The sequence below is a fragment of the Phalangium opilio genome, unplaced genomic scaffold, assembly GCF_054372755.1.
Source record: "Phalangium opilio isolate 3A_F unplaced genomic scaffold, DU_Popi_V2 ptg000013l_1, whole genome shotgun sequence".
NCBI lineage: Eukaryota > Metazoa > Arthropoda > Arachnida > Opiliones > Phalangiidae > Phalangium > Phalangium opilio.
The window spans coordinates 1,411,255-1,435,218 of record NW_028324148.1 but is presented as its reverse complement, the minus strand read 5'-3'; the positions used below and the strand labels follow the sequence as shown (position 1 = coordinate 1,435,218).

Below are 23,964 nucleotides of genomic sequence, written 5' to 3'. Positions count from 1 at the left end.
ACACTTTCGAGACATGTTCTGAACAAATTAGTGCTTAACCCGCTAATAGTACGACCACGGAGAATTGATGTAAACTGTAGTTGAAATATATTCATGTGCGACCTGCGGCACTGAATGGTCTCTAACCATTGTTTGAAACTAGAGAGAGAAATAGTGAGCAGCATTAATCATGTCCTGAGCTATGAGAATGAACAGTATGACTGTTGACTGAAGTAAACTAGACATTACATCAGTTTGCATAACCACGAGTAAAAATCTAACTGTCCCTACTTAATTTTCCGCCATTGTTTTAAAACGTATCCACTGCGAAGCATGCCGGGCACAAATGAGGGAACCTTTTAAAACTCAATGTCATACACGTACTCTCTCAAAAGTAATTAATGTAATGATAAAATGTTTTGGGGGAATGGAATTGTGCCCGAAAACCCGAGATAAGTAAATTTTTGAAATTGATTACCTGTAAAATAAGTTATTTCAAAGGAAAACGGTAATGGTGTAAAATCAGTTGATTGAATTAAATAATGATTAAGGATTAAAGGAATAAAAATAATTTAAAAAAAAATTGCAATATCTAAAACTTCAGTCAATTGATAAATCTCAGACATATCGTTTGTTTTTTCGGCCTTGGTCCAAACCAAGACGTTTTTTTTATAATTGGCAGTGATCTTGAGTGTCAATAAGTACAAGCACTACATTGATTGTGTCCCTTTCACACTGATCACTGACAACAGCGCCCTCCAGTGGTTATCACGAATGAAGAACTCATTTTCGAAACTCACGCGATGGGCAGTCGAACTACAGGAGTTCACATTTAAGGTCGTACACCGCAAGGGCAAGGAGAACGTCGTGGCAGACGCACTGTCGCGTAATCCCATTGACACTCCGGAGAGCGAATTTACCGAATCCGAGCGAATTGAAGAAATCTGTAGCTTCACGGATTTGAAAGATTACCAAGTTGCGGATCTTCTTGCTATTAGTACCACCTCTGTGACCCCTACCCCTGCACTTTTGCGCGACTTTAAGACTTTTGCTTCTGCCCAGGATGAGGACCCCAAAATAGGCCCACTTAAGGTTTACTTATTGACGGGAAATTTGCCCCCTCAATCAAAATTAACCCGCATAATTAAGCGTAAGGCCCCTCACTATTGCGTTTCTGAAGAGAACGTTCTGCATTAGCTCACTGAAAGCCGCGCTTGCTTACAAGCTGGGCGTTTAGCTAATCCCATAGCGTGGCGTCCTGTTATTCTGGCGACCCTTAGACCAAACGTACTATACGAGTTGCATGACCATCCTACCGCTGGTCACTTCGGGGTAGAGAAAACCCTCTGGCGTTTGAGACAGGGATATTGGGATAACATGGCTTCAGATTGTATTAAATACGTGGCTTCTTGTGACAAATGTCAAAAGTATAAGGCCCCAAACCACAAGCCAGCTGGCTTTTTAGGCACTATTACGCCAACCGAACCGTGGGAATGCGTGGGCGCCGACCTCATGGGACCACTTCCTAAAAGCCCAAAGCGCTATACCTTCCTACTGGTGTTTGTTGACAATTTCTCCAAATACGTAGAATTGTTTCCTCTAAGAGTTGGTACGTCAGTAGCGATAGCTCGGAAAATGACCGAGGAGGTATTCACACGTCACGGAGTGGCCCGTAGGGTAATTGTCGACAACGGCAGCCATTTTAACTCCAAATATTTTAAGGCAGTATGTACGGATTGGGGGGTAAAAATAAATAACACTACGACCTACCACCCTCAATCAAACGCGACAGAAAGGGAAAACAGAACGATTAAGCCCAATGTTAGCCACTTACGTTGAGGAACAACACCAAAAATGGGATGAAAAGCTACCCCTTCTGGCCATGGCCATGCGTTCTGAAATGAACACGACGACGGGCCTTAGCCCTTGCTTCATGCTCACGGGGGGAAATGAAACTTCCGCTCCAACGAGTCTTAGAAAGAGATGGTTCGGCTGAGCCCGAAAGCTTGGCTTCATACGTGGACAACCTCGTTGGCCGCTCACAATTGGTTGACGATGCTGTCTTGGCAGCTCGTGGCACCGTTCACGACAAACAAAAAACAATATATGACGCGAAACACATTGATGCGTCCTATAATGTTGGGAATCTTGTGCTTATGAAGACGCACGTCTTATCAAATAAAGATGATCGCGTAGCAAAGAAATTGAGTCCGCGTTTTGACGGCCCGTATGAGATTGAGGAACGGTTATCCGATTTAAACTATTTAGTTGTAGACAGGAATGGGAATAAAGTGATAAGCAAAGGTACCCATCACGTGGGAAATCTCAAGCGTTACGAAGCTCGAGCGTCCGACCTCATATCAAATCCTCCCTCGGCTAAGGACCCTTACGCGGCCCAAAATGTCAAAAACGCTACCAAAAAACCCCAACCTAAAGAAAACCCTAAACAAAAAAGGAACCCCCTACCCAAACGCGAAACGAAACCGATACAGAGATATCCCAATTAAATGTGTGCCTTGCTCGGCCGTTTCTTATAATTGATTTTTTTATAATTGTCGCGTTACTAAATATTTTTTTTTGGCTTTTGTAATAATATCCAAAGTTATTTTCAATTGTCGCGCTAACGATTAATTAAGCTTCATTTGTCTCAGAAATTTTTATTATGTTGAATTTAATCGTCGCGATGAGTATTATGTAACCAACTTAAACGTTTTCTATCTGTTATACAGGGTGTTTCTGGAAAGTCTGGCACAAATTAACAGGCATGTTCCTTGGGTCAAAAGGAGTCCGAACGGTCCTATGACGTTTTGGGGTAAAGCGCTCCGTTGCGACGTTATGGGCTGTCAAAAGCAGGCCGAAAAACAAGGAGATTTTGCAGAATTATAGCACTAGTATTGTGGTTTTGACCCAAATGTTTTCGATTATTGAGCATAAGGCAATGATCGAAATAAGTTCAAACCTAGTGGAAGACCGTGAACGTGTTAAACGGCCAAAAGCGTTAATCCCTTTGTTTTTATTAATGATTGTAATTAAAGGTAAGGAAAGTATCTCGGATACCGGTTACTTGTTTGTTCAGATGTACTGGTAACTGACCAGTCTTTTATTCTTTATTTCAATAAGACACATTACTTTTACAATAATTCGAATGAACCCCATTACTTTTACAATAATTCGAATGAACCCCATTACTTTTACAATATTAATTCGAATGAACCCCTTAAATTTTACAATAAATCGAATCGAACCCATTACATTTACAATAATTCGAATTGAACCCATTACATTTACAATAATTCGAATTGAACCCATTACATTTACAATAATTCGAATTGAACCCATTACATTTACAATAATTCGAATTGAACTCATTACATTTACAATAATTCGAATGAACTCCATTACATTTACAATAATTCGAATTGAACCCATTACATTTACAATAATTCGAATGAACTCCATTACATTTACAATAATTCGAATTGAACCCATTACATTTACAATAATTCGAATGAACTCCATTTTCAATAATTCGAATGAACTCCATTTCATTTACAATAATTCGAATCGAACCCCATTACTTTTACAATAATTCGAATCGAACCCCATTACTTTTACAATAATTCTAATGAACCCCATTACTTTTACAATAATTCGAATGAAACCCAATTACATTGTTCTACAAAAATTGTTCAAAATGGGCACCATCAGCGTTTAAGGAAACTTGCGCGCATCGTTTGAAAGATTCACGAACACGTTCGAAGATTTCTGGCGTGGTACGGATGCTATCACATCCATAAATTATCCTTTGTCGTAAGTCTTCGACATCGCGAACTTCACTTCGGTATACCAAGTCCTTGAGATGGCCCCAAAGAAAAAAATCGCATGGGTTGAGATCGGGAGATCTTGCTGGCCACGCAACAGTTCCGCCTCGACCTATCCATCTCCGGGAAAACGCGACATCAAGATATGCTCTAACTTGAAGACTAAAATGGGGCGGTGCGCCATCGTGCATGAACCACATTATTTGTCGCAGTCGTAACGGTATGTCCTCTAAAAGCTCCGGTAAATCGTCTCTCAGAAATGTCAAGTACGCCTCCCCATTTAGCCTCGGTTGAAAAAATAAGGCCCAATTAAATGATCTCCTACAATTCCGCACCAGACGTTCAAACTAAACTGAACTTGATGATTCATGTTTCATGACAGTGGTCGCATGCGGGTTTTGTTGCTTCCACTCGTGATAGTTATGTAAATTAAGTATCCCGTCACGCGAGAAATTAGCCTCGTCGGAAACTAGCAAAGTACGCGGAAAGTCAAAGTCATTTACGCGTGCCACAAACCACTGGCAGAAATCGACCCGTCTCGGATAATCAGCTTCGTTTAAAGCTTGTACCTTTTGCAAATGGTATGGGTGGAACTGATGTCCTCGAAGGATTATCCAGACGAGTACATGGTTATCGCCCAATTGTCGCCCGACATTCCTGGTACTGGTTGTTGGGTCATCTTCGAAAATTGTCAAAACGGTGTCCCCTACATCCTCGGGAACAATCGCCGCACGAGGTTCAGGTCCCGACGGTTGAAGTTTCCCGGTTCCCTTCAAGCGTCTGTCGACTGCCATAAATGTTTGTCGATTGGGAACTTGTCGTTGAGGAAAGTAAATTTTAAGGGGTTCATTCGAATTATTGTAAAGGTTAAGGGGTTCATTCGAATTAATATTGTAAAAGTCATGGGGTTCATTCGAATTATTGTAAAAGTCATGGGGTTCATTCAAATTATTGTAAAAGTAATGTGTCTAATTGAAATAAAGAATAAAAGACTGGTCAGTTACCAGTACATCTGAACAAACAAGTAACCGATATCCGAGATACTTTCCTTACCTTTAATTACAATCATTAATAAAAACAAAGGGATTAACGCTTTAGGCCGTTTAACACGTTCACGGTCTTCCACTAGGTTTGAACTTATTTCGATCATTGCCTTATGCTCAATAATCGAAAACAATTGGGTCAAAACCACAATTCTAGAGCTATAATTCTGCAAAATTTCCTTGTTTTTCGGCCTACTTTTGACAGCCCATAACGTCGCAACGGAGCGCTTTACCCCAAAACGTCATAGAACCTTTCGGACTCTTTTTGACCCAAGGCACATGCCTGTTAATTTGTGCCAGACTTTCCAGAAACACCCTGTATATGTTTAATTTTTTTATTCATATTATATTCACCTTGGTTCTTCTCTGCAAAACCAAGCTTGGTGGGGGGAGATGTGACGCCAGTATTTGGTAGCACCCTCCACCAGGTGTAAATGTTACGTGAAAGAGAAGTTGGCCTCTCCTCCGGGACGAGAGAGCTACTCACCAAGGTAGTTAGAACCACGACTCAGGAGAGTCAAGACTGTCCGTTAGAGGGTGACCTTGTAAACCCTTTTTGTAAATAAATTTATTTTTTAAACTCCAAAACCTGCGGTTGTAACTCAACTTTTTGTTACGCAATAGGTACCATTAACAACAATCTCTAATAGGCAACAAAATTGTAGGAATAACCGCGGAAAAGACCACTTCTCGCATGTTCACTTTGAAATAGGGAAATTAATTGGAATAGTTTCTTAAACAGTGATGAAAATACGTACATAACACGTTAGGTGACACCTGTCATTAGATGGGACTGTTGGTACAAACAATAACAATAGGATGCGGACAATTCTGAAAGAGGTAGTTCCAAATGTAAATAATCTCTCATTTATGGGTTAGTGAAACCAACCTTATCAAGTCGAAGGAGTACCTAAATGTGCACTTGTACCAAATATGGACTTACCGGCATAATGTGTTTACTTTTCTTACCATATATCTTTGGATTACAATAAGTTACTTACGTTTCATTAAATTGTGGTGCTGACGAAGGTCCTGGAAGAAAGGGTACATGCAAAAGTTCGTTGCCTCCGGCAATACCAAAAATGGAGGCCTAGGAATCAATGCAGCCAAAACGAGACTCAATGGGTGTGAGCTGGCTGGCACGATTGCTTCCTCCCCCAGTCTTTTTCGCTTCCGAGGCTATTGTAGGCTTTTTTACGAAACTCTTTAACGTAGCCCATTTCTTTCTTATCTCTTCCCCAGTACGCTGTTGCCCACTGATGTGGTTCACACGATCAGCAATGGTTTGCCACATTTTGCGCCTCTCCTCTTGGGATTTTCCGTACTGATTACTCAGTAACGAGGGCACTGCCACAAATTGGGAGACAAGACATTCCATCTCGTTATTGGAATATGTCCCCTTCCTCAGTTTCGGTGCCATTTCTTAAGCTATATGACTTACTAATTAGAAACGAATATTAGCAAAACTAGAATGTATGAACATGTAACTGCCATCGTGTAAGATGGAGTAAAATGTATCAACCTTGATAAATTAACAGTTTCGTTTATTTTCTATTTAACAATTTCATTTCGTTTTGTATTTGACAAAATACAAACATGACAGAGGAAAAAAAACGATTAAAACGAATGTTTGTTAAAAATTAAAAGTCACATTATAAATAATATCGTAAAACGATCATTATTACATTACCTTATTTTTCGCAACTTAGCTTCACGTCACACATGCCGTATAAACGATCGAATTGAAAGTTCCTGAATTTGTTTAAGTCTGATTAGGGGTTTCGGCGCTAGACGGCACGGTACACCGAACAGTAAGGTCAAAGATCTCTTGCACTGACCTCTAAAGGTTCAATACACCTTCAAGTTGTGTTAACTGACCTTGCACCAAAATATAGTGCCGACTACGTAAAGAACTGAACTGAACCAGAATGTTCAGGTCCTGCCCATATGGACATCCAATCCTCACCCTTAGGTCAAAATGGCGTCATCAGCGTGATATCCAACCAACAGCATTAAGTTCGATCCTGACCGACCAGTCCGCGAGCTTAAGTCAGGGGGAGTGGTATACGTTTTCAGCAGAATACGGCCGAAGATCTGAATAAATATGAAAATACCGTTACTGTTATTCGTTGGGACGACCATAAAGAACCGGCTCCTGGCATATTTCAAAAGTACACTTTGTCTTAATTAATTTCTTCTTTCATTCATAAGGGAGTTTAATAACTTGACCAATTTAATTCCAAGCCCTTGCGATACTTCAATATTTTAATAGAGTAATGGCAGGCCAAGTTACCTTCCCATCAGGGTTGTTTGATTTCAATCTGTTGGATTAATATCACCAATTTAAATCAAGCGATTTTTTTAGAGTCAGCTTCTGAGTCTCTAAACTGAGCTTTAAAGTGCCTTTTAAAGGTCTTCCAAGCTAAATGAGGATGGGCAGGGTTTGCATTACAAATATCGTCATAATGACGGATTAAATCCCTGTACCAATATAAGGCATGCCCTAGTAAAAGGAGAGGCAATGCCGCTAGCCTGTCTTCATTTGATAGCTTGTGAAATTTAGCATATTCCTCAAAAGCAGCTAAAAACTCTGAGGCATTATCGCTAGATGATCCCATAAAAGCTAACCTTTCAGGCGGTTCAATAGGGACTTTTACCGTCTGAGGAATTGTACTTTTATTCATTAATGAGGGTAGATCCCTAACTTATTTATCAAACTAGTAGCTATAGCTTTATTTATTGCTACATTCTGAGCTACGGCGTTAGCCTGTGTGGTTGAATTATCAGCCAAGGTTTGGAGTAAGGGTAACATAAAGGATCTTAATTCCTCATCAGTAGTATCTGGTCCTAATTGAGGGGTTCTTCGAGACGGAGACATTTGGGTCCTAACTCTTGGACTAGGTAAAGTGGTTGAAAAACTAACTTTAGGTCTAACGTTTTTAGACGTTGATTTGGGAGGAACAAGGTAATCAATTCCAGTTTGAGGAGGGAAATTTGAGGGAGTTGAACTTACCTGGGGAGCGGGAATGCTCTTATGAGGGAATAGTTGATTTTGAGAAAATCCCAATACTGAAGAGGCGGCCGTCCTCTTTCTTGTATCAGAATCCTCTTCATCCTCCTCTTCTTCAAAGCGAAGAATTCGGTAAAAAATTCTTCAAAGGATCATCTGTTTCTGGCGGTGCTAGCGTGTCGCCATCATCCCCCGCAGAGGCAAACAGATCTTCCTTTGACTTATCTTCTCCTTCATTTAGTGTAGAATCATCCTCCTCATCCTCAGATGTTCGAGGTGATCTCCATTGTTGTTTATTGTCCGAATAGGCCATTATTTATTTAAGTTAAGTTTATACAATATAAACAAGTAAGTTATCTTAATTCAGTATATTAATTACAAAGATACTTTTATTTTTAATTTCTTATTTAATTTTATTATGATTAATCTAGAATTAATTTAATTCTCTTATTTATTTACCATCATGGAAGCCAAGGCTTAACGCCACGTGGGGGGCGGATATTCCGACAAGGATCAACAGTTATGGGACTGACCAAGGCTTAAGGCCTAGTCATTTCGTGTCGAGTCGAGTTCCTGTTCGGGCGCCATTTATGTAACCCTCAATTGAAATTAACTAAATAGGGAGAAACTCCCGAGGGCCATAAAATGAATAAAGACAACTCACAGTTTAATCCAAAAATAGAACAAAACTTCTATTATTTTATTAATCGAAAAGAAAGGGATAAACCCGACTAAACCGTGCACTTGACAGTTAATGTAACAAAAACTACTGCTCTCTCTGAAAGCTGACTAGTGACTGCCTAGCAATTATATCAAAATCACAAACGAATTGATATGGAAGAGGAGCATGTAGCATGTAGGCATATATACCCTGCCAGATCCAAGGAGTAGAAACTCCAAAGAATCTGGTAGCCATGCTACATCATCACATTTAATCACAGATTTATCAACTTGTAATCTTATTACAGAATGTTTTTTCTTCTTGACCTACACAGTTGCAATTGGTTACAGAATATGATTGGTCAAACTGTATCAAGGACAACCATAACTTCATAAGATATATTACATAATAAGTTTTCAAATTCCTGGTTACAAACTGGAGTTTGTCATGAAGTGATTGAAGTAGGTCATAGATTGGAGGTAAAGCAACATACGCCTGATGAGGCGCTGTCAAAGGCTTAGCAATTCAGACTAAATAGGAAGATGGAAATCCTGCAAAATTAACCACCGAATGTAGGACTTCAATACTCGCTTCCGTCGTTCTCGAACTAGCTCGAGCTGTAAGTCTGTAGCACTACGAAGTATGGGTAGTCTCATACTTTTGGAACATATCTTATTAACTTATGATATCAGTAACACCAGGGAAATCAAGTTCGTTAGAAGTAGTTTGGTTCAATTCTTCACAAGGGTTGGGACTTGTGCTAACACCTAGCCATTAAGCCTATTAAGAACTTCTTATTGTATACCTGTAACCTTTATAATTAACTTCTAATTGAGCATCGTTTAATTAAGATTGATAGTTGAATTATAACTGGTTAAAAAGAAATGCCTTCAAGGAGATGTTTTACTTGAGTGGGCGTCTACATAGACTTCAGATCCTTAAAACATCCCGGGCAACGCCGGGTTTCTTGGCTAATGCAGATTTAATAGGAAACACATTTTTGTTTATATCTTAGTTACGCTTAATATAGTGTTGTTATTTTATCTTGGGAGAACTACCTAATCCAAACAGTAAAAAACTAATTTTGTCACAGGCTGGATTCGAGCCTTTGCAAAAACCTGGAGCTGATCTACTGCAAATCGCTTACTGGCCACTTTAAATTAAATATGTTTATTTGTATCAATGGCAAATAGAGATAAAATGGAGTGAGATAGTATGGACATATGTCAGCAAAGAGGGTACAAAGAGGCTACCCTCTTTGCTTGGCTGGAGTGTTCTCGCTTTGGAAGTCTTTCTCTGCACTCTTATCGGTTGAAATGCGGTGAACCGGATATAAAGAGGGAAATATAACCTGAGGATAAAGCAGTACAGCGAGAACCCCCACAATGCCTTGCCAAGCAATTAGCTTCAACTCCAAATCTCTTTGATGTTAGCTGCTTCCGAATAAGCGTGTTTAATTTTGATTTAATTAGAGAGGTTGTGAGCCGATCCTGAATGTAATGCAATATCAGGTCGACTCGTGGCGAAGTCGGGCAAGCCGGTTAAACTACGCCCAGTTCCAAAAAGCGAGTTAATATCGAAGGGTCCCAATGGAACCCGATCAGATATTAAGCTGATCAGAACAGATACTACACATGATCTTAGCCAAAAGGCCGAGAAGCGATACTAATTGCACGGTTAATTAAGCTTAAATATTTCATTAATTAACGCTAATTAATTAATTAAATTAAGAACCTAATTACTCGAAATTATACAAAAAAAGCTATTTACTGGATGAAAAATTGCTCTAAAATAGTCTATGCACTGCGAACAGAAGTACCACATACCCAATCTTAATTATTTATCAACCCTATATTGATTAATTTAATAATATTACATCAATTAGTTTTAATTGCTGACTTAGTGGACACATTTCCTTGAACATCTGTGTTCGGCAGAGTAAACATCTTTACAGGCGCTCATTGAAAACCACTGGGATTTCAAAACCCTATAGGATGGCTAGATTTATCTTGATTTCCCAATACACCATTTTCAAAAGTCTGGAAGTAAAATAGAGTCTGATGTGTTGAGTACCTTGTTTTCTTACGCGGACAACAAATTTATTAAGATTTAATTAAGATAAGTCTTCTTACAATACGTAACAAATTTTGACTGGTGACATTTAAGACCAATTTAACGTCTTTGCGTCCACATAAATATTCAATGTTCCGTCTAAACTCTATATATAAGCAGACGACACTGCGATCGACTTCGCTCCATTTTGAAAACAGTAGACCTATTTGATATCGTCGGATTAATCAACTTTTGTTGGGTAATGCATAAAGGGTATCGAGGAAGTGGGCTTATGAAGGAATAAAAGGCTTGTCAATTAGTGTATCGAGGCTTCTCTGCACGCGCTTCGCCATATTTCGAAGTTTCGTAATCTGCAGCTAGTAACCAATGGCAACCGAAGCGACCGGTTCGGAAGGTCCTTGAAAACAGCTTTCAGCTCTCTTTCTCTATTTGTTAACCCCGAATCAGCCTCTTCGTTCGGCCTTCCTTGGTTCTCAGGACTGTTATTGTTTGAAAATTTAATGATTCCATTAGGGCTTATCTCTCCCTTAAGTAACTATAGTTTTTTTGATTTCATTTCCAAGAAGAATTCGTCATCCCTCCCAAAGTTCATCACATTTAATCACAGATTTATCAACTTGTAATCTTATTTCAGATTGTTTTTTCTTCATGACCTACGCTTAATATAGTGTTGTTATTTTATCTTGGGAGAACTACCTAATCCAAACAGTAAAAAACTAATTTTGTCACAGGCTGGATTCGAGCCTTTGCAAAAACCTGGAGCTGATCTACTGCAAATCGCTTACTGGCCACTTTAAATTAAATATGTTTATTTGTATCAATGGCAAATAGAGATAAAATGGAGTGAGATAGTATGGACATATGTCAGCAAAGAGGGTACAAAGAGGCTACCCTCTTTGCTTGGCTGGAGTGTTCTCGCTTTGGAAGTCTTTCTCTGCACTCTTATCGGTTGAAATGCGGTGAACCGGATATAAAGAGGGAAATATAACCTGAGGATAAAGCAGTACAGCGAGAACCCCCACAATGCCTTGCCCAAGCAATTAGCTTCAACTCCAAATCTCTTTGATGTTAGCTGCTTCCGAATAAGCGTGTTTAATTTTGATTTAATTAGAGAGGTTGTGAGCCGATCCTGAATGTAATGCAATATCAGGTCGACTCGTGGCGAAGTCGGGCAAGCCCGTTAAACTACGCCCAGTTCCAAAAAGCGAGTTAATATCGAAGGGTCCCAATGGAACCCGATCAGATATTAAGCTGATCAGAACAGATACTACACATGATCTTAGCCAAAAGGCCGAGAAGCGATACTAATTGCACGGTTAATTAAGCTTAAATATTTCATTAATTAACGCTAATTAATTAATTAAATTAAGAACCTAATTACTCGAAATTATACAAAAAAAGCTATTTACTGGATGAAAAATTGCTCTAAAATAGTCTATGCACTGCGAACAGAAGTACCACATACCCAATCTTAATTATTTATCAACCCTATATTGATTAATTTAATAATATTACATCAATTAGTTTTAATTGCTGACTTAGTGGACACATTTCCTTGAACATCTGTGTTCGGCAGAGTAAACATCTTTACAGGCGCTCATTGAAAACCACTGGGATTTCAAAACCCTATAGGATGGCTAGATTTATCTTGATTTCCCAATACACCATTTTCAAAAGTCTGGAAGTAAAATAGAGTCTGATGTGTTGAGTACCTTGTTTTCTTACGCGGACAACAAATTAATTAAGATTTAATTAAGATAAGTCTTCTTACAATACGTAACAAATTTTGACTGGTGACATTTAAGACCAATTTAACGTCTTTGCGTCCACATAAATATTCAATGTTCCGTCTAAACTCTATATATAAGCAGACGACACTGCGATCGACTTCGCTCCATTTTGAAAACAGTAGACCTATTTGATATCGTCGGATTAATCAACTTTTGTTGGGTAATGCATAAAGGGTATCGAGGAAGTGGGCTTATGAAGGAATAAAAGGCTTGTCAATTAGTGTATCGAGGCTTCTCTGCACGCGCTTCGCCATATTTCGAAGTTTCGTAATCTGCAGCTAGTAACCAATGGCAACCGAAGCGACCGGTTCGGAAGGTCCTTGAAAACAGCTTTCAGCTCTCTTTCTCTATTTGTTAACCCCGAATCAGCCTCTTCGTTCGGCCTTCCTTGGTTCTCAGGACTGTTATTGTTTGAAAATTTAATGATTCCATTAGGGCTTATCTCTCCCTTAAGTAACTATAGTTTTTTTGATTTCATTTCCAAGAAGAATTCGTCATCCCTCCCAAAGTTCATCACATTTAATCACAGATTTATCAACTTGTAATCTTATTTCAGATTGTTTTTTCTTCATGACCTACGCTTAATATAGTGTTGTTATTTTATCTTGGGAGAACTACCTAATCTAAACAGTAAAAAACTAATTTTGTCACAGGCTGGATTCGAGCCTTTGCAAAAACCTGGAGCTGATCTACTGCAAATCGCTTACTGGCCACTTTAAATTAAATATGTTTATTTGTATCAATGGCAAATAGAGATAAAATGGAGTGAGATAGTATGGACATATGTCAGCAAAGAGGATACAAAGAGGCTACCCTCTTTGCTTGGATGGAGTGTTCTCGCTTTGGAAGTCTTTCTCTGCACTCTTATTGGTTGAAATGCGGTGAATCGGATATAGAGAGGGAAATATAACCTGAGGATAAAGCAGTAAAGCGAGAACTCCCACAATGCCTTGCCCAAGCAGTTAGCTTCAACGCCTAATCTCTTTGATGTTAGCTGCTTCAGAATAAGCGTATTTAATTTTGATTTAATTAGAGAAGTTGTGAGCCGATCCTGAATGTAACGCAATATCAGGTCGACTCGTGGCGAAGTCGGGCAAGCCCGTTAAACTACGCCCAGCTCCATAAAGCGAGTTAATATCGAAGGGTCCCAATGGAACCCGATCAGATATTAAGCTGATCAGAACAGATACTACACATGATCTTAGCCAAAAGGCCGAGAAGCGATACTAATTGCACGGTTAATTAAGCTTAAATATTTCATTAATTAACGCTAATTAATTAATTAAATTAAGAACCTAATTACTAGAAATTATACAAAAAAAGCTATTTACTGGATGAAAAATTGCTCTAAAATAGTCTATGCACTGCGAACAGAAGTACCACATACCCAATCTTAGTTTTTTACCAACCCTATATTGATTAATTTAATAATATTACATCAATTAGTTTTAATTGCTGACTTAGTGGACACAATTCCTTGAACATCTGTGTTCGGCAGAGTAAACATCTTTACAGGCGCTCATTGAAAACCACTGGGATTTCAAAACCCTATAGGATGGCTAGATTTATCTTGATTTCCCAATACACCATTTTCAAAAGTCTGGAAGTAAAATAGAGTCTGATGTGTTGAGTACCTTGTTTTCTTACGCGGACAACAAATTAATTAAGATTTAATTAAGATAAGTCTTCTTACAATACGTAACAAATTTTGACTGGTGACATTTAAGACCAATTTAACGTCTTTGCGTCCACATAAATATTCAATGTTCCGTCTAAACTCTATATATAAGCAGACGACACTGCGATCGACTTCGCTCCATTTTGAAAACAGTAGACCTATTTGATATCGTCGGATTAATCAACTTTTGTTGGGTAATGCATAAAGGGTATCGAGGAAGTGGGCTTATGAAGGAATAAAAGGCTTGTCAATTAGTGTATCGAGGCTTCTCTGCACGCGCTTCGCCATATTTCGAAGTTTCGTAATCTGCAGCTAGTAACCAATGGCAACCGAAGCGACCGGTTCGGAAGGTCCTTGAAAACAGCTTTCAGCTCTCTTTCTCTATTTGTTAACCCCGAATCAGCCTCTTCGTTCTGCCTTCCTTGGTTCTCAGGACTGTTATTGTTTGAAAATTTAATGATTCCATTAGGGCTTATCTCTCCCTTAAGTAACTATAGTTTTTTTGATTTCATTTCCAAGAAGAATTCGTCATCCCTCCCAAAGTTCATCACATTTAATCACAGATTTATCAACTTGTAATCTTATTTCAGATTGTTTTTTCTTCATGACCTACGCTTAATATAGTGTTGTTATTTTATCTTGGGAGAACTACCTAATCCAAACAGTAAAAAACTAATTTTGTCACAGGCTGGATTCGAGCCTTTGCAAAAACCTGGAGCTGATCTACTGCAAATCGCTTACTGGCCACTTTAAATTAAATATGTTTATTTGTATCAATGGCAAATAGAGATAAAATGGAGTGAGATAGTATGGACATATGTCAGCAAAGAGGATACAAAGAGGCTACCCTCTTTGCTTGGATGGAGTGTTCTCGCTTTGGAAGTCTTTCTCTGCACTCTTATTGGTTGAAATGCGGTGAATCGGATATAGAGAGGGAAATATAACCTGAGGATAAAGCAGTAAAGCGAGAACTCCCACAATGCCTTGCCCAAGCAGTTAGCTTCAACGCCTAATCTCTTTGATGTTAGCTGCTTCAGAATAAGCGTATTTAATTTTGATTTAATTAGAGAAGTTGTGAGCCGATCCTGAATGTAACGCAATATCAGGTCGACTCGTGGCGAAGTCGGGCAAGCCCGTTAAACTACGCCCAGCTCCAAAAAGCGAGTTAATATCGAAGGGTCCCAATGGAACCCGATCAGATATTAAGCTGATCAGAACAGATACTACACATGATCTTAGCCAAAAGGCCGAGAAGCGATACTAATTGCACGGTTAATTAAGCTTAAATATTTCATTAATTAACGCTAATTAATTAATTAAATTAAGAACCTAATTACTAGAAATTATACAAAAAAAAGCTATTTACTGGATGAAAAATTGCTCTAAAATAGTCTATGCACTGCGAACAGAAGTACCACATACCCAATCTTAGTTTTTTACCAACCCTATATTGATTAATTTAATAATATTACATCAATTAGTTTTAATTGCTGACTTAGTGGACACAATTCCTTGAACATCTGTGTTCGGCAGAGTAAACATCTTTACAGGCGCTCATTGAAAACCACTGGGATTTCAAAACCCTATAGGATGGCTAGATTTATCTTGATTTCCCAATACACCATTTTCAAAAGTCTGGAAGTAAAATAGAGTCTGATGTGTTGAGTACCTTGTTTTCTTACGCGGACAACAAATTAATTAGGATTTAATTAAGATAAGTCTTCTTACAATACGTAACAAATTTTGACTGGTGACATTTAAGACCTATTTAACGTCTTTGCGTCCACATAAATATTCAATGTTCCGTCTAAACTCTATATATAAGCAGAAGACACTGCGATCGACTTCGCCCCATTTTGAAAACAGTAGACCTATTTGATATCGTCGGATTAATCAACTTTTGTTGGGTAATGCATAAAGGGTATCGAGGAAGTGGGCTTATGAAGGAATAAAAGGCTTGTCAATTGGTGTATCGAGGCTTCTCTGCACGCGCTTCGCCATATTTCGAAGTTGCATAATCTGCATCTAATAACCAATGGCAACCGAAGGGACCGGTTCGGAAGGACGTTGAAAACAGCTTTCAGCTCTCTTTCTCTATTTGTTAACCCCGAATCAGCCTCTTCGTTCGGCCTTCCTTGGTTCTCAGGACTGTTATTGTTTGAAATTTAATGATTCCATTAGGGCTTATCTCTCCCTTAAGTAACTATAGTTTTTTTGATTTCATTTCCTAGAAGAATTCGTCATCCCTCCCAAAGTTCATCACATTTAATCACAGATTTATCAACTTGTAATCTTATTTCAGATTGTTTTTTCTTCATGACCTACGCTTAATATAGTGTTGTTATTTTATCTTGGGAGAACTACCTAATCCAAACAGTAAAAAACTAATTTTGTCTCAGGCTGGATTCGAGCCTGTGCGAAAACCTGGAGCTGATCTACTGCAAATCGCTTACTGGCCACTTTAAATTAAATATGTTTATTTGTATCAATGGCAAATAGAGATAAAATGGAGTGAGATAGTATGGACATATGTCAGCAAAGAGGGTACAAAGAGGCTACCCTCTTCGCTTGGCTGGAGTGTTCTCGCTTTGGAAGTCTTTGTCTGCACTCTTATTGGTTGAAATGCGGTGAACCGGATTAGAGGTGGGAACCCGAATACCAGAAAAATACCATTACCCACCCACAAAATGAAAACGCAGTTCGGATATGCCCACCCACTCCGTAGCAGTTAGAACTCAACCCAAACCCTTCCTGGAAAACCCGCCTAATCCACACCCACCCGCGGCATACCCATGAATGCCCACTCAATTTTTGAGAAATAAGTGGATTGGATCTGAAAAACATATGTTTTATTGACACTTTTGAGTATAACTGAGGTAGTTTTTGTGTATATATGTTAGATCCGATAAGGTTGAACCAATGAGTTCTGTACGTCTAATGTTTAACGTTGCCCCAGTGCTGGAAAACGTTCTTTCGTCAGTTGCCTCTGTCGCAGGAATGGCCAGTACCCACGAAGCTACTCTTCGCAGTTTTGGGAACTGAGTCGATTTCCTCCAGAAATCCAAGAGATCAAACTCTTCACCAGCTATATAATACCGGAAAAGAAAGAATCAGCATGGTAAATATACAAGTATGCTCAAACAGCTTGTGTATTTATGCCATTTAACTACCGAGGCAATTAAGCATCGTAAAAAAAGGCAGCATCGCACGGGTCTAGTGGATTACAGATGCATTCAACTGAGAGGTAGTTGTACGGCAACGCTTTATTGTTTTAACCTGAACGTGGTAGCGAGTGTCCAATATAAATGCTGAGTTCATCGTCGTCTTCGTTATCTTCAAATCTTTCCAGTAAAGATAAATCTCCATCCAGGAGTTTAATATATTCTTCGCCGCTTTCCGTTGATCATCGCTGGCAAATTGTAACTTTTTATATCTAGAAAAGGAAACCTCATGTAATTCTTTCTTACTAAAATTAACCCGGTGGCTCACAACGATTAACTTTCAGCTAAGTACATCTGACCTTAATATGGTGGACAACAGCCAAACGGCAAGACGTAAAGCTGAAGCTTACATTTGTGGCCATCGTAAATGAGTTTTACTTTGGGTGTAACATGCATGCAGCGAAGTAGATATCGTTCAATTGACAGTACTTATTGAACCAAACCAGGACTTCCGTTTTAAACTGAGCTATCAAGGTTGAATCTCTCTCTTTTGGAATTAGTTCTTGCCGTAAAACCTCGTACCAAATGGCAACAATGTTAATGGTCGGGCTTTTTTCGGCGCTCATCTTCATTGAACAGGTTAAGAAGGGACGTAGAATTTGCACAAGTTCTACAACGAGGGTATCATTGACTTCTGTAATTCTATGCAATTGATTGTGCTTCAAAAGAATTTCTTTGACCGGTATGGAATTTTTCTGGTACGATTCCAGCATAATTAATTTGCTGTTCCAACGGGTAGTCACGTCTTGTTTCAATGTATTTGAAAGATTCGAATTTAAGCCTGATTTTTTAAATTCTACAGGGCCGGTAGGCCCTTGTAGATATGACTTGATACCGTTTTGTAACGTTAAAGTAATATTCACCCGATTTTGCTAATTTCCTATGGAGATTAACATGGGTTTTTCGTGATTTTTCCCCACCGATAACTTAAAAACTACAGCGAAGATACTTTTCGGAATCATCTTAAATTAACAACTAAGTATTCAGGATGTGCTATCAGCCAGTTTGATCAAAACAATTAAGTCTAAGTATGTTAATTTTAGTTAATTACAGAAGTACGGCTTGACCATCGTGATTGGACATAATAATTAGCTAGATCTCTTGGAAAACTCAGTGTTATTACGTATCTGTAGTGTGGTGGTTATCACGTCCGCTTCACACGCGGAAGGTCCCAGGTTCGAGCCCTGGTAGATACATGTATTGACCATCGTGATTGGACATAAGAATTAGCTATATCTCTTGGAAAACTCAGTGCTACCACGTATCTATGGTGCAGTGGTTATCACGTCCGCTTCACACACGGAAAGTCCGTGGTTCGAGCCTAGGTAGATACATGTTTTAACCATCGTGATTGGACATAATAATTGGAAAACTTAGACTTACCACGTGTCTGTGGTGTAGGGGTTATAATAAATATTTAACAATTATTTCACTTCACTGGGTTTAATAATGTGACATAGGTAGCATACTTTTTCCCTACTTTTAAAACCATTAAACTAAGTAATATTAGAAGTTCAACAGATTGTCAAAAAAAGATGTTAAAAGCCACTGTAAATGGTGCTTAAATTCCTAATATTTCCTTAATACTTCCAAATAATATTAGTAAATGGCGTGAATTGATCATAGAAATGGGGTTAAAGTACACCCTAAATGATGTCTTTTTGGCACTGGAAAAAACAGCATATATGGTGTTTGAACGCACCATTATATTTTAGAGTGCAAATGTATGACGGTAAAGCAAACATAATTATTCAAAATTTAATTACATTAAGACTGAAGTGACAGATATTATATAAAAACGTCTTGGTTTGGACCAAGGCCGAAAAAACAAACGATATGTGTGAGGTTTATCAATTGACTGAAGTTTCAGATATTGAAATTTTTTTCTAGTTATTTTTATCCATTCAATCCTTAATCAATATTTAATTCAATCAGCTGATTTTACTGTTAATCGATCTAGTCCCTCTAAATTAATTGAAAAAATTACATATCTACGCTTTTTCAAGAACAATTAATTTCATGATAAAATGTTTTCGGAAAATGTAATTGTTCTTGAAAAAGCGTAGATATGTAATTTTTTCAATTAATTTAGAGGGACTAGATCGATTAACAGTAAAATCAGCTGATTGAATTAAATATTGATTAAGGATTGAGTGGATAAAAATAACTAGAAAAAATTTTCAATATCTGAAACTTCAGTCAATTGATAAACCTCACACATATCGTTTGTTTTTTCGGCCTTGGTTTAAACCAAGACGTTTTTATATAATAAGTAACTAGAGCCTTTAAACCATCGATCGTACCCTTAATAGCCGGAAAGTGTTCGACCAGAACTTTATCTTTAAAAGAATGTTCCAGTACCAAATTCAAAATTTGGCATTGGCAAGGTAAACGATGTGGGAAAACACCAACCATATTTGACCCACCGTCAGTAACCGACATAGAATTGACAAGTATCTTACTCACGTCATGCGAGGGAAAATAGGTTTGCAAGATTCTTGCGCACTCACCTCTGATATTTATGGTAGACTTTTTCTCGACCGGAAATTCCTCTACCGCTAAAAGATTGCTGTTGAGCGCAAAGTGTACATCAATAAAGTGAACATTTTAGGAGAGGAAATGGCGTTGCTAATATTTTTCAGTCCACATGTCAGTTGTAAAAGCAAATCTTGGGTAAGATAGAGACTTCTCTAAGGATTCCATTATGTAACTTTTGATATTTGTGACTACGCCATCAAAGTGTTTTCCCTTTAACGTTTTACGGTTTTGCATGACCTTTTGTACATAAAGAGTTCCATGATCAGCTCCGAAATCGGCGAAAGCTTGAGCGATGCGTAGGAACCCTTTTAATTCTACACTGTATAGTGGTCGTAAATCTTGAGCCAACCCTGTTACGACGTTCCTATTGAGTTCTACAATCGCACACTCTGAGATTGGTGTCCTCGGAACGTCCGTCAGGATGGCACTAGATGACCTTGTCAAAGCTCGCAATACTGGACGTTGGGTTCCACAACCGTTGAAATGGTGTAACAAAGAATGTGTGCCATTCTTTGCTTCCCAGGACAAAAGATGAGCACATTTTTGACATTGGACGTAACTCGTTGCTTCTCTTTCCACGAAATTAATCCGGAATGATGTCCACACAACAGATTTTCCTCTTTCATTAACATTAAACGTAATGCGCTTAGTTACTAGGGCTGTGCGAGCCTTGAATTTTTGGTTTCGAGTCGAGTCTCGAGTATTGAAATTTTCCCTTATCGAGTTTCGAGCCGAGTCACGAGTAGTTGAATCGAGTATCGAGTAGTTAGAAAATTTGTTTCGAGTATTTATCGAGTAATTGGGAATTGGTTTTCTAGTATTTTCATACTTTCTGTTAATTTATTGCTCTCAAAATAGACATTTGACCATCGACAACTACTTCCATCAATTCCCAAACGGTATTAATCTTCTTCCCTTTAAATTTAACAAACTTAATTCCTCATTAATATCTTCTTGTCATTCCTCACCGAAGTCACTTGTAGCCATTGTTATACTTCGCGCAAAGTTCCAAACGAAAATTACTAACCAAAACTTGAAATAAATAATTAAATAAATAAATTAATAAAATAATAATAGTTAACGCCCCTTTAACTGTATATCATTACCTTTACTTCCACTATTTTACCAGCTAGGAGCTACTACCCTACTACATTGCACTGGCATTATGATCTAAACTACCAAATGAGCACTAATGTGCGTCTGTAACCAATAAGTGTGACTTTCTTGTAGATTTTTATAGCTACTACATCCTATTTTCAGAGTTGAAGGCCTTCCAAAAGCAGGTTCGAGTATTTATCGAGCCTTGGTTTGATACTCGAAACTTTTTCGAGTCTCAGAAAATCTCTTATCGAGTATCGAGCCGAGTACTCGACTCGATACTCGATCGAGTACTCGAATCTTATCGAGTACTCGCACAGCACTATTAGTTACCGAATTGTTCGCGATTACATTCTTGATTTCTTCATTAGTCCATTTTACATCAAGCTGGGCCTGAGCCATATGAATATACGAAACAAATAACAAATACAAAACACGATCAACAACCACTTACGGTCACTGGCAAATAAATAATACTAAATATACCTGCACTAATTGTAATGTTTTCACACAACGCTTGTTGTTCGTACTATTCTGATTAAATTCAAACGTTATCTTCAAAAGCAGATAGGCCTAATTCGTTACTTAAAACCATTATAATTGAAAAGGATAGACCACATATTGGGTAAGGAAAGATTACTAAAGAAACTACCCACGCCCACCGTTAAAACTGACCAAAATTCGTCAGGCTACCCACCCGGGCATTCTGATATCCACCCACACACACCAACCGATGGGTGGGTTTTTTACGGGTAACCCATTTTTAAACTTCGGGTTCCCACCTCTACTTCTCCCTCATGGGGCACTAAAGGAGGACCGTCAAAAGACGTGTAAATAAAATTATTAATGTATAATTTGCATTAAGAAACTGTTTCTTTATTTTTTATTTTTTTTCTGTATAAAATCATTGTCCGATTTATAATTGTCACAAAATATCGGACAGCATCGTCCCCAGCTCCAGCTCCAGCCGCAGCCCGAGCGCCAAGAGGAGGAAGGTCTGCACCTAACGGAGGAATTGGAAAAAATGAGGCCTGCGAGTCGGCCAAAAATGCCCTTATTTTCTTGGGAGAAAGCTAAAGTAAGTTAAATTGAAGGGGTCTCTCGGAAGCGTTGGCATTGTGCCTGTTACATCAGTTAAAATGTTTACATATCTCTTATGAATAGTTGGAGAAAGAGAAGACGTGGCGCTATAGGGGAAGTGTCCAACGGCGGATCCCAAGGTATATTTGACATGGAATTTTCAGAGAATTTACTTCATTATTAATTTCATTAATGTCGTCGTTAATTTGCAGTCCCCTTTTTACGCTGACTGGGAAGCAATAGAGAAGCACCAGCTTCTCGTCACCTCTTCTCCTACATGGGGCACTGAAGGAGGACCGTCGCATGACCTGTAAATAATATTAATAATGTAAAATTTGCATTAAGAAATTGTTTCTTTATTTTTTATTTTTTTCTATAAAATCATTGTACGAATAATAATTATTGTCACAAAACATCGGACAGCACCTTCCCCAGCTCCAGCTCATGCCGCATTCCCATCTCCCGCCCCAGTTCCAGCCGCAGCCCCATCTCCAGCCCCAGTTCCAGTCGCAGCCCTATCTCCAGCCCCAGTTCGAGCCGCAGCCCCAGCGCCAAGCTGAGGAGAGTCCTCACCTGGCTTAAGGAATTGGAAAAAATGAAGCCTGAGAGGCGGCCAAAAATTCCCAACTTTCTTGGGAGAAAGCTAAAGTAAGTTAACTTAAAGAGGGTCCCTCGGAAGCGTTGGCATTGTGCCTATTACATCAGTTATAATGTTTTCATATCTCTTATGAATAGTTGGAAAAAGGGAAGACGTGGAGCTATAGGGGGAAGTGTCCAACGGCGGATTCCAAGGTATATTTGACATGGAATTCTCATAGAACTTACTTCATTATTAATTTCATTAATGTCGTCGTTAATAGGGGATACCGAAAAAGTGTTTCCATGGCCCACTTGGATTTTAAATATGCAAATCCCAAGTGGGCCGTGCCTCACGTGATCGGTTTACCCAATCAGGGGATGTTGTGTCAAAGACGCTAGAAATTTAAACGGATCCAAGCCTTGGTTCATCCAGAGTATTAACATAATGTACTCAAAGTTAGTTATCATTTATTTATTATCTGATATTTAAAGTAATGTTGTGAAAGTAATCTTAATACGAATTACAGTTCTGGTGCTAAAAATGCAGAAAAAGAGAGCCTTGTTTTATCTAAAGGAAACTGGACGAAACAAATGAAATACCTTCCTAAGAAATTTACCGAAATGCGCATCCAATAACATTTTAACCGCTACATGGCAAAGAAACATTTTTAAAATGGCTATAGAATGTTTAAAGCCGGGAAAGTTTCCAAAGTACAACTCAGTATCGGTGCCACTTTCAATGATGTACCACTGAACGTACCTTATTGCCTATTCTTGAAGAGTAAAGTTCAAGCATCATTTACTCTAGCAACCACATATAATGTAGGTCCAGGAGAGGTTCTGTAACGGCTGTGTCTGTGTGTGTGTGTCTGTCTGTCAGTCCAAGGCCCGTGCATGCGATATATTTCCTTCATTGCCTCCCTTATCTATCAAGGCCCGTGCATTGTGATAAATTTCATCTATCAAGGCCCGCGCATTGTAATATATTTCATTCATTGCCTTCTACATCTAACAAGGCCCGTGCATTGTGATATATTTTTCAAAACAACAACCATAATGGGAAGCTCCTCTCAGAAACATAATAATTTCTTTTCTCTGTATATGAAATGAAAATATGGATAATATTGCGCTCCTTCTATGATAGTATAAATCCTTGCCTTTCTATTAATATTTTACCTAGGATTAATACGTTCGTTTTTTTTGATGTGTAAAGAAATCCTACTGAACTATAATATTCCCTTTATCCATAATATAAAGTGAGTATGTGGAAATATTTTTCGTAATTATGATGCATTTAGTAGTTTTGTAGCTTTAAAGCTATTATTATTTGAAATGGCGGTTTATATATTACTTAAGCTATACTACATCTGTATATAGAATAATCCTAGACCTA

General features: G+C 38.4%; 1 protein-coding gene and 5 non-coding genes across 6 annotated transcripts; 1 reads left to right on the top strand and 5 right to left on the bottom strand.

Annotated features, from left to right (window-relative positions):
- Positions 1 to 5,933: 5,933 nt before the first annotated feature.
- On the bottom strand, positions 5,934 to 6,263 carry LOC149705439 (myb-related transcription factor, partner of profilin-like). The gene has a single exon (XM_089865023.1). The coding sequence runs from the start codon at positions 6,261 to 6,263 to the stop codon at positions 5,934 to 5,936; it is 330 nt and encodes a 109-aa protein (XP_089721149.1).
- A 3,725-nt stretch (positions 6,264 to 9,988) lies between these two features.
- Positions 9,989 to 10,178, bottom strand: LOC149705438 (U2 spliceosomal RNA). The gene has a single exon (XR_016381395.1). It is a non-coding gene; the product is annotated as a U2 spliceosomal RNA (small nuclear RNA).
- Positions 10,179 to 11,700: 1,522 nt separating this feature from the next.
- On the bottom strand, positions 11,701 to 11,890 carry LOC149705437 (U2 spliceosomal RNA). Its single transcript, XR_016381393.1, has one exon. It is a non-coding gene; the product is annotated as a U2 spliceosomal RNA (small nuclear RNA).
- Positions 11,891 to 13,412: 1,522 nt separating this feature from the next.
- On the bottom strand, positions 13,413 to 13,602 carry LOC149705436 (U2 spliceosomal RNA). The gene has a single exon (XR_016381396.1). It is a non-coding gene; the product is annotated as a U2 spliceosomal RNA (small nuclear RNA).
- A 1,522-nt stretch (positions 13,603 to 15,124) lies between these two features.
- Positions 15,125 to 15,314, bottom strand: LOC149705435 (U2 spliceosomal RNA). Its single transcript, XR_016381394.1, has one exon. It is a non-coding gene; the product is annotated as a U2 spliceosomal RNA (small nuclear RNA).
- A 3,085-nt stretch (positions 15,315 to 18,399) lies between these two features.
- Positions 18,400 to 18,472, top strand: TRNAV-CAC (transfer RNA valine (anticodon CAC)). The gene has a single exon. It is a non-coding gene; the product is annotated as a tRNA-Val (tRNA).
- Positions 18,473 to 23,964: the final 5,492 nt, after the last annotated feature.

What these genes read in the sequence shown, in the direction of transcription:
- LOC149705439 (XM_089865023.1), bottom strand. Translation starts at nt 6,263, where the DNA reads ATGGCACCGAAACTGAGGAAGGGGACATATTCCAATAACGAGATGGAA.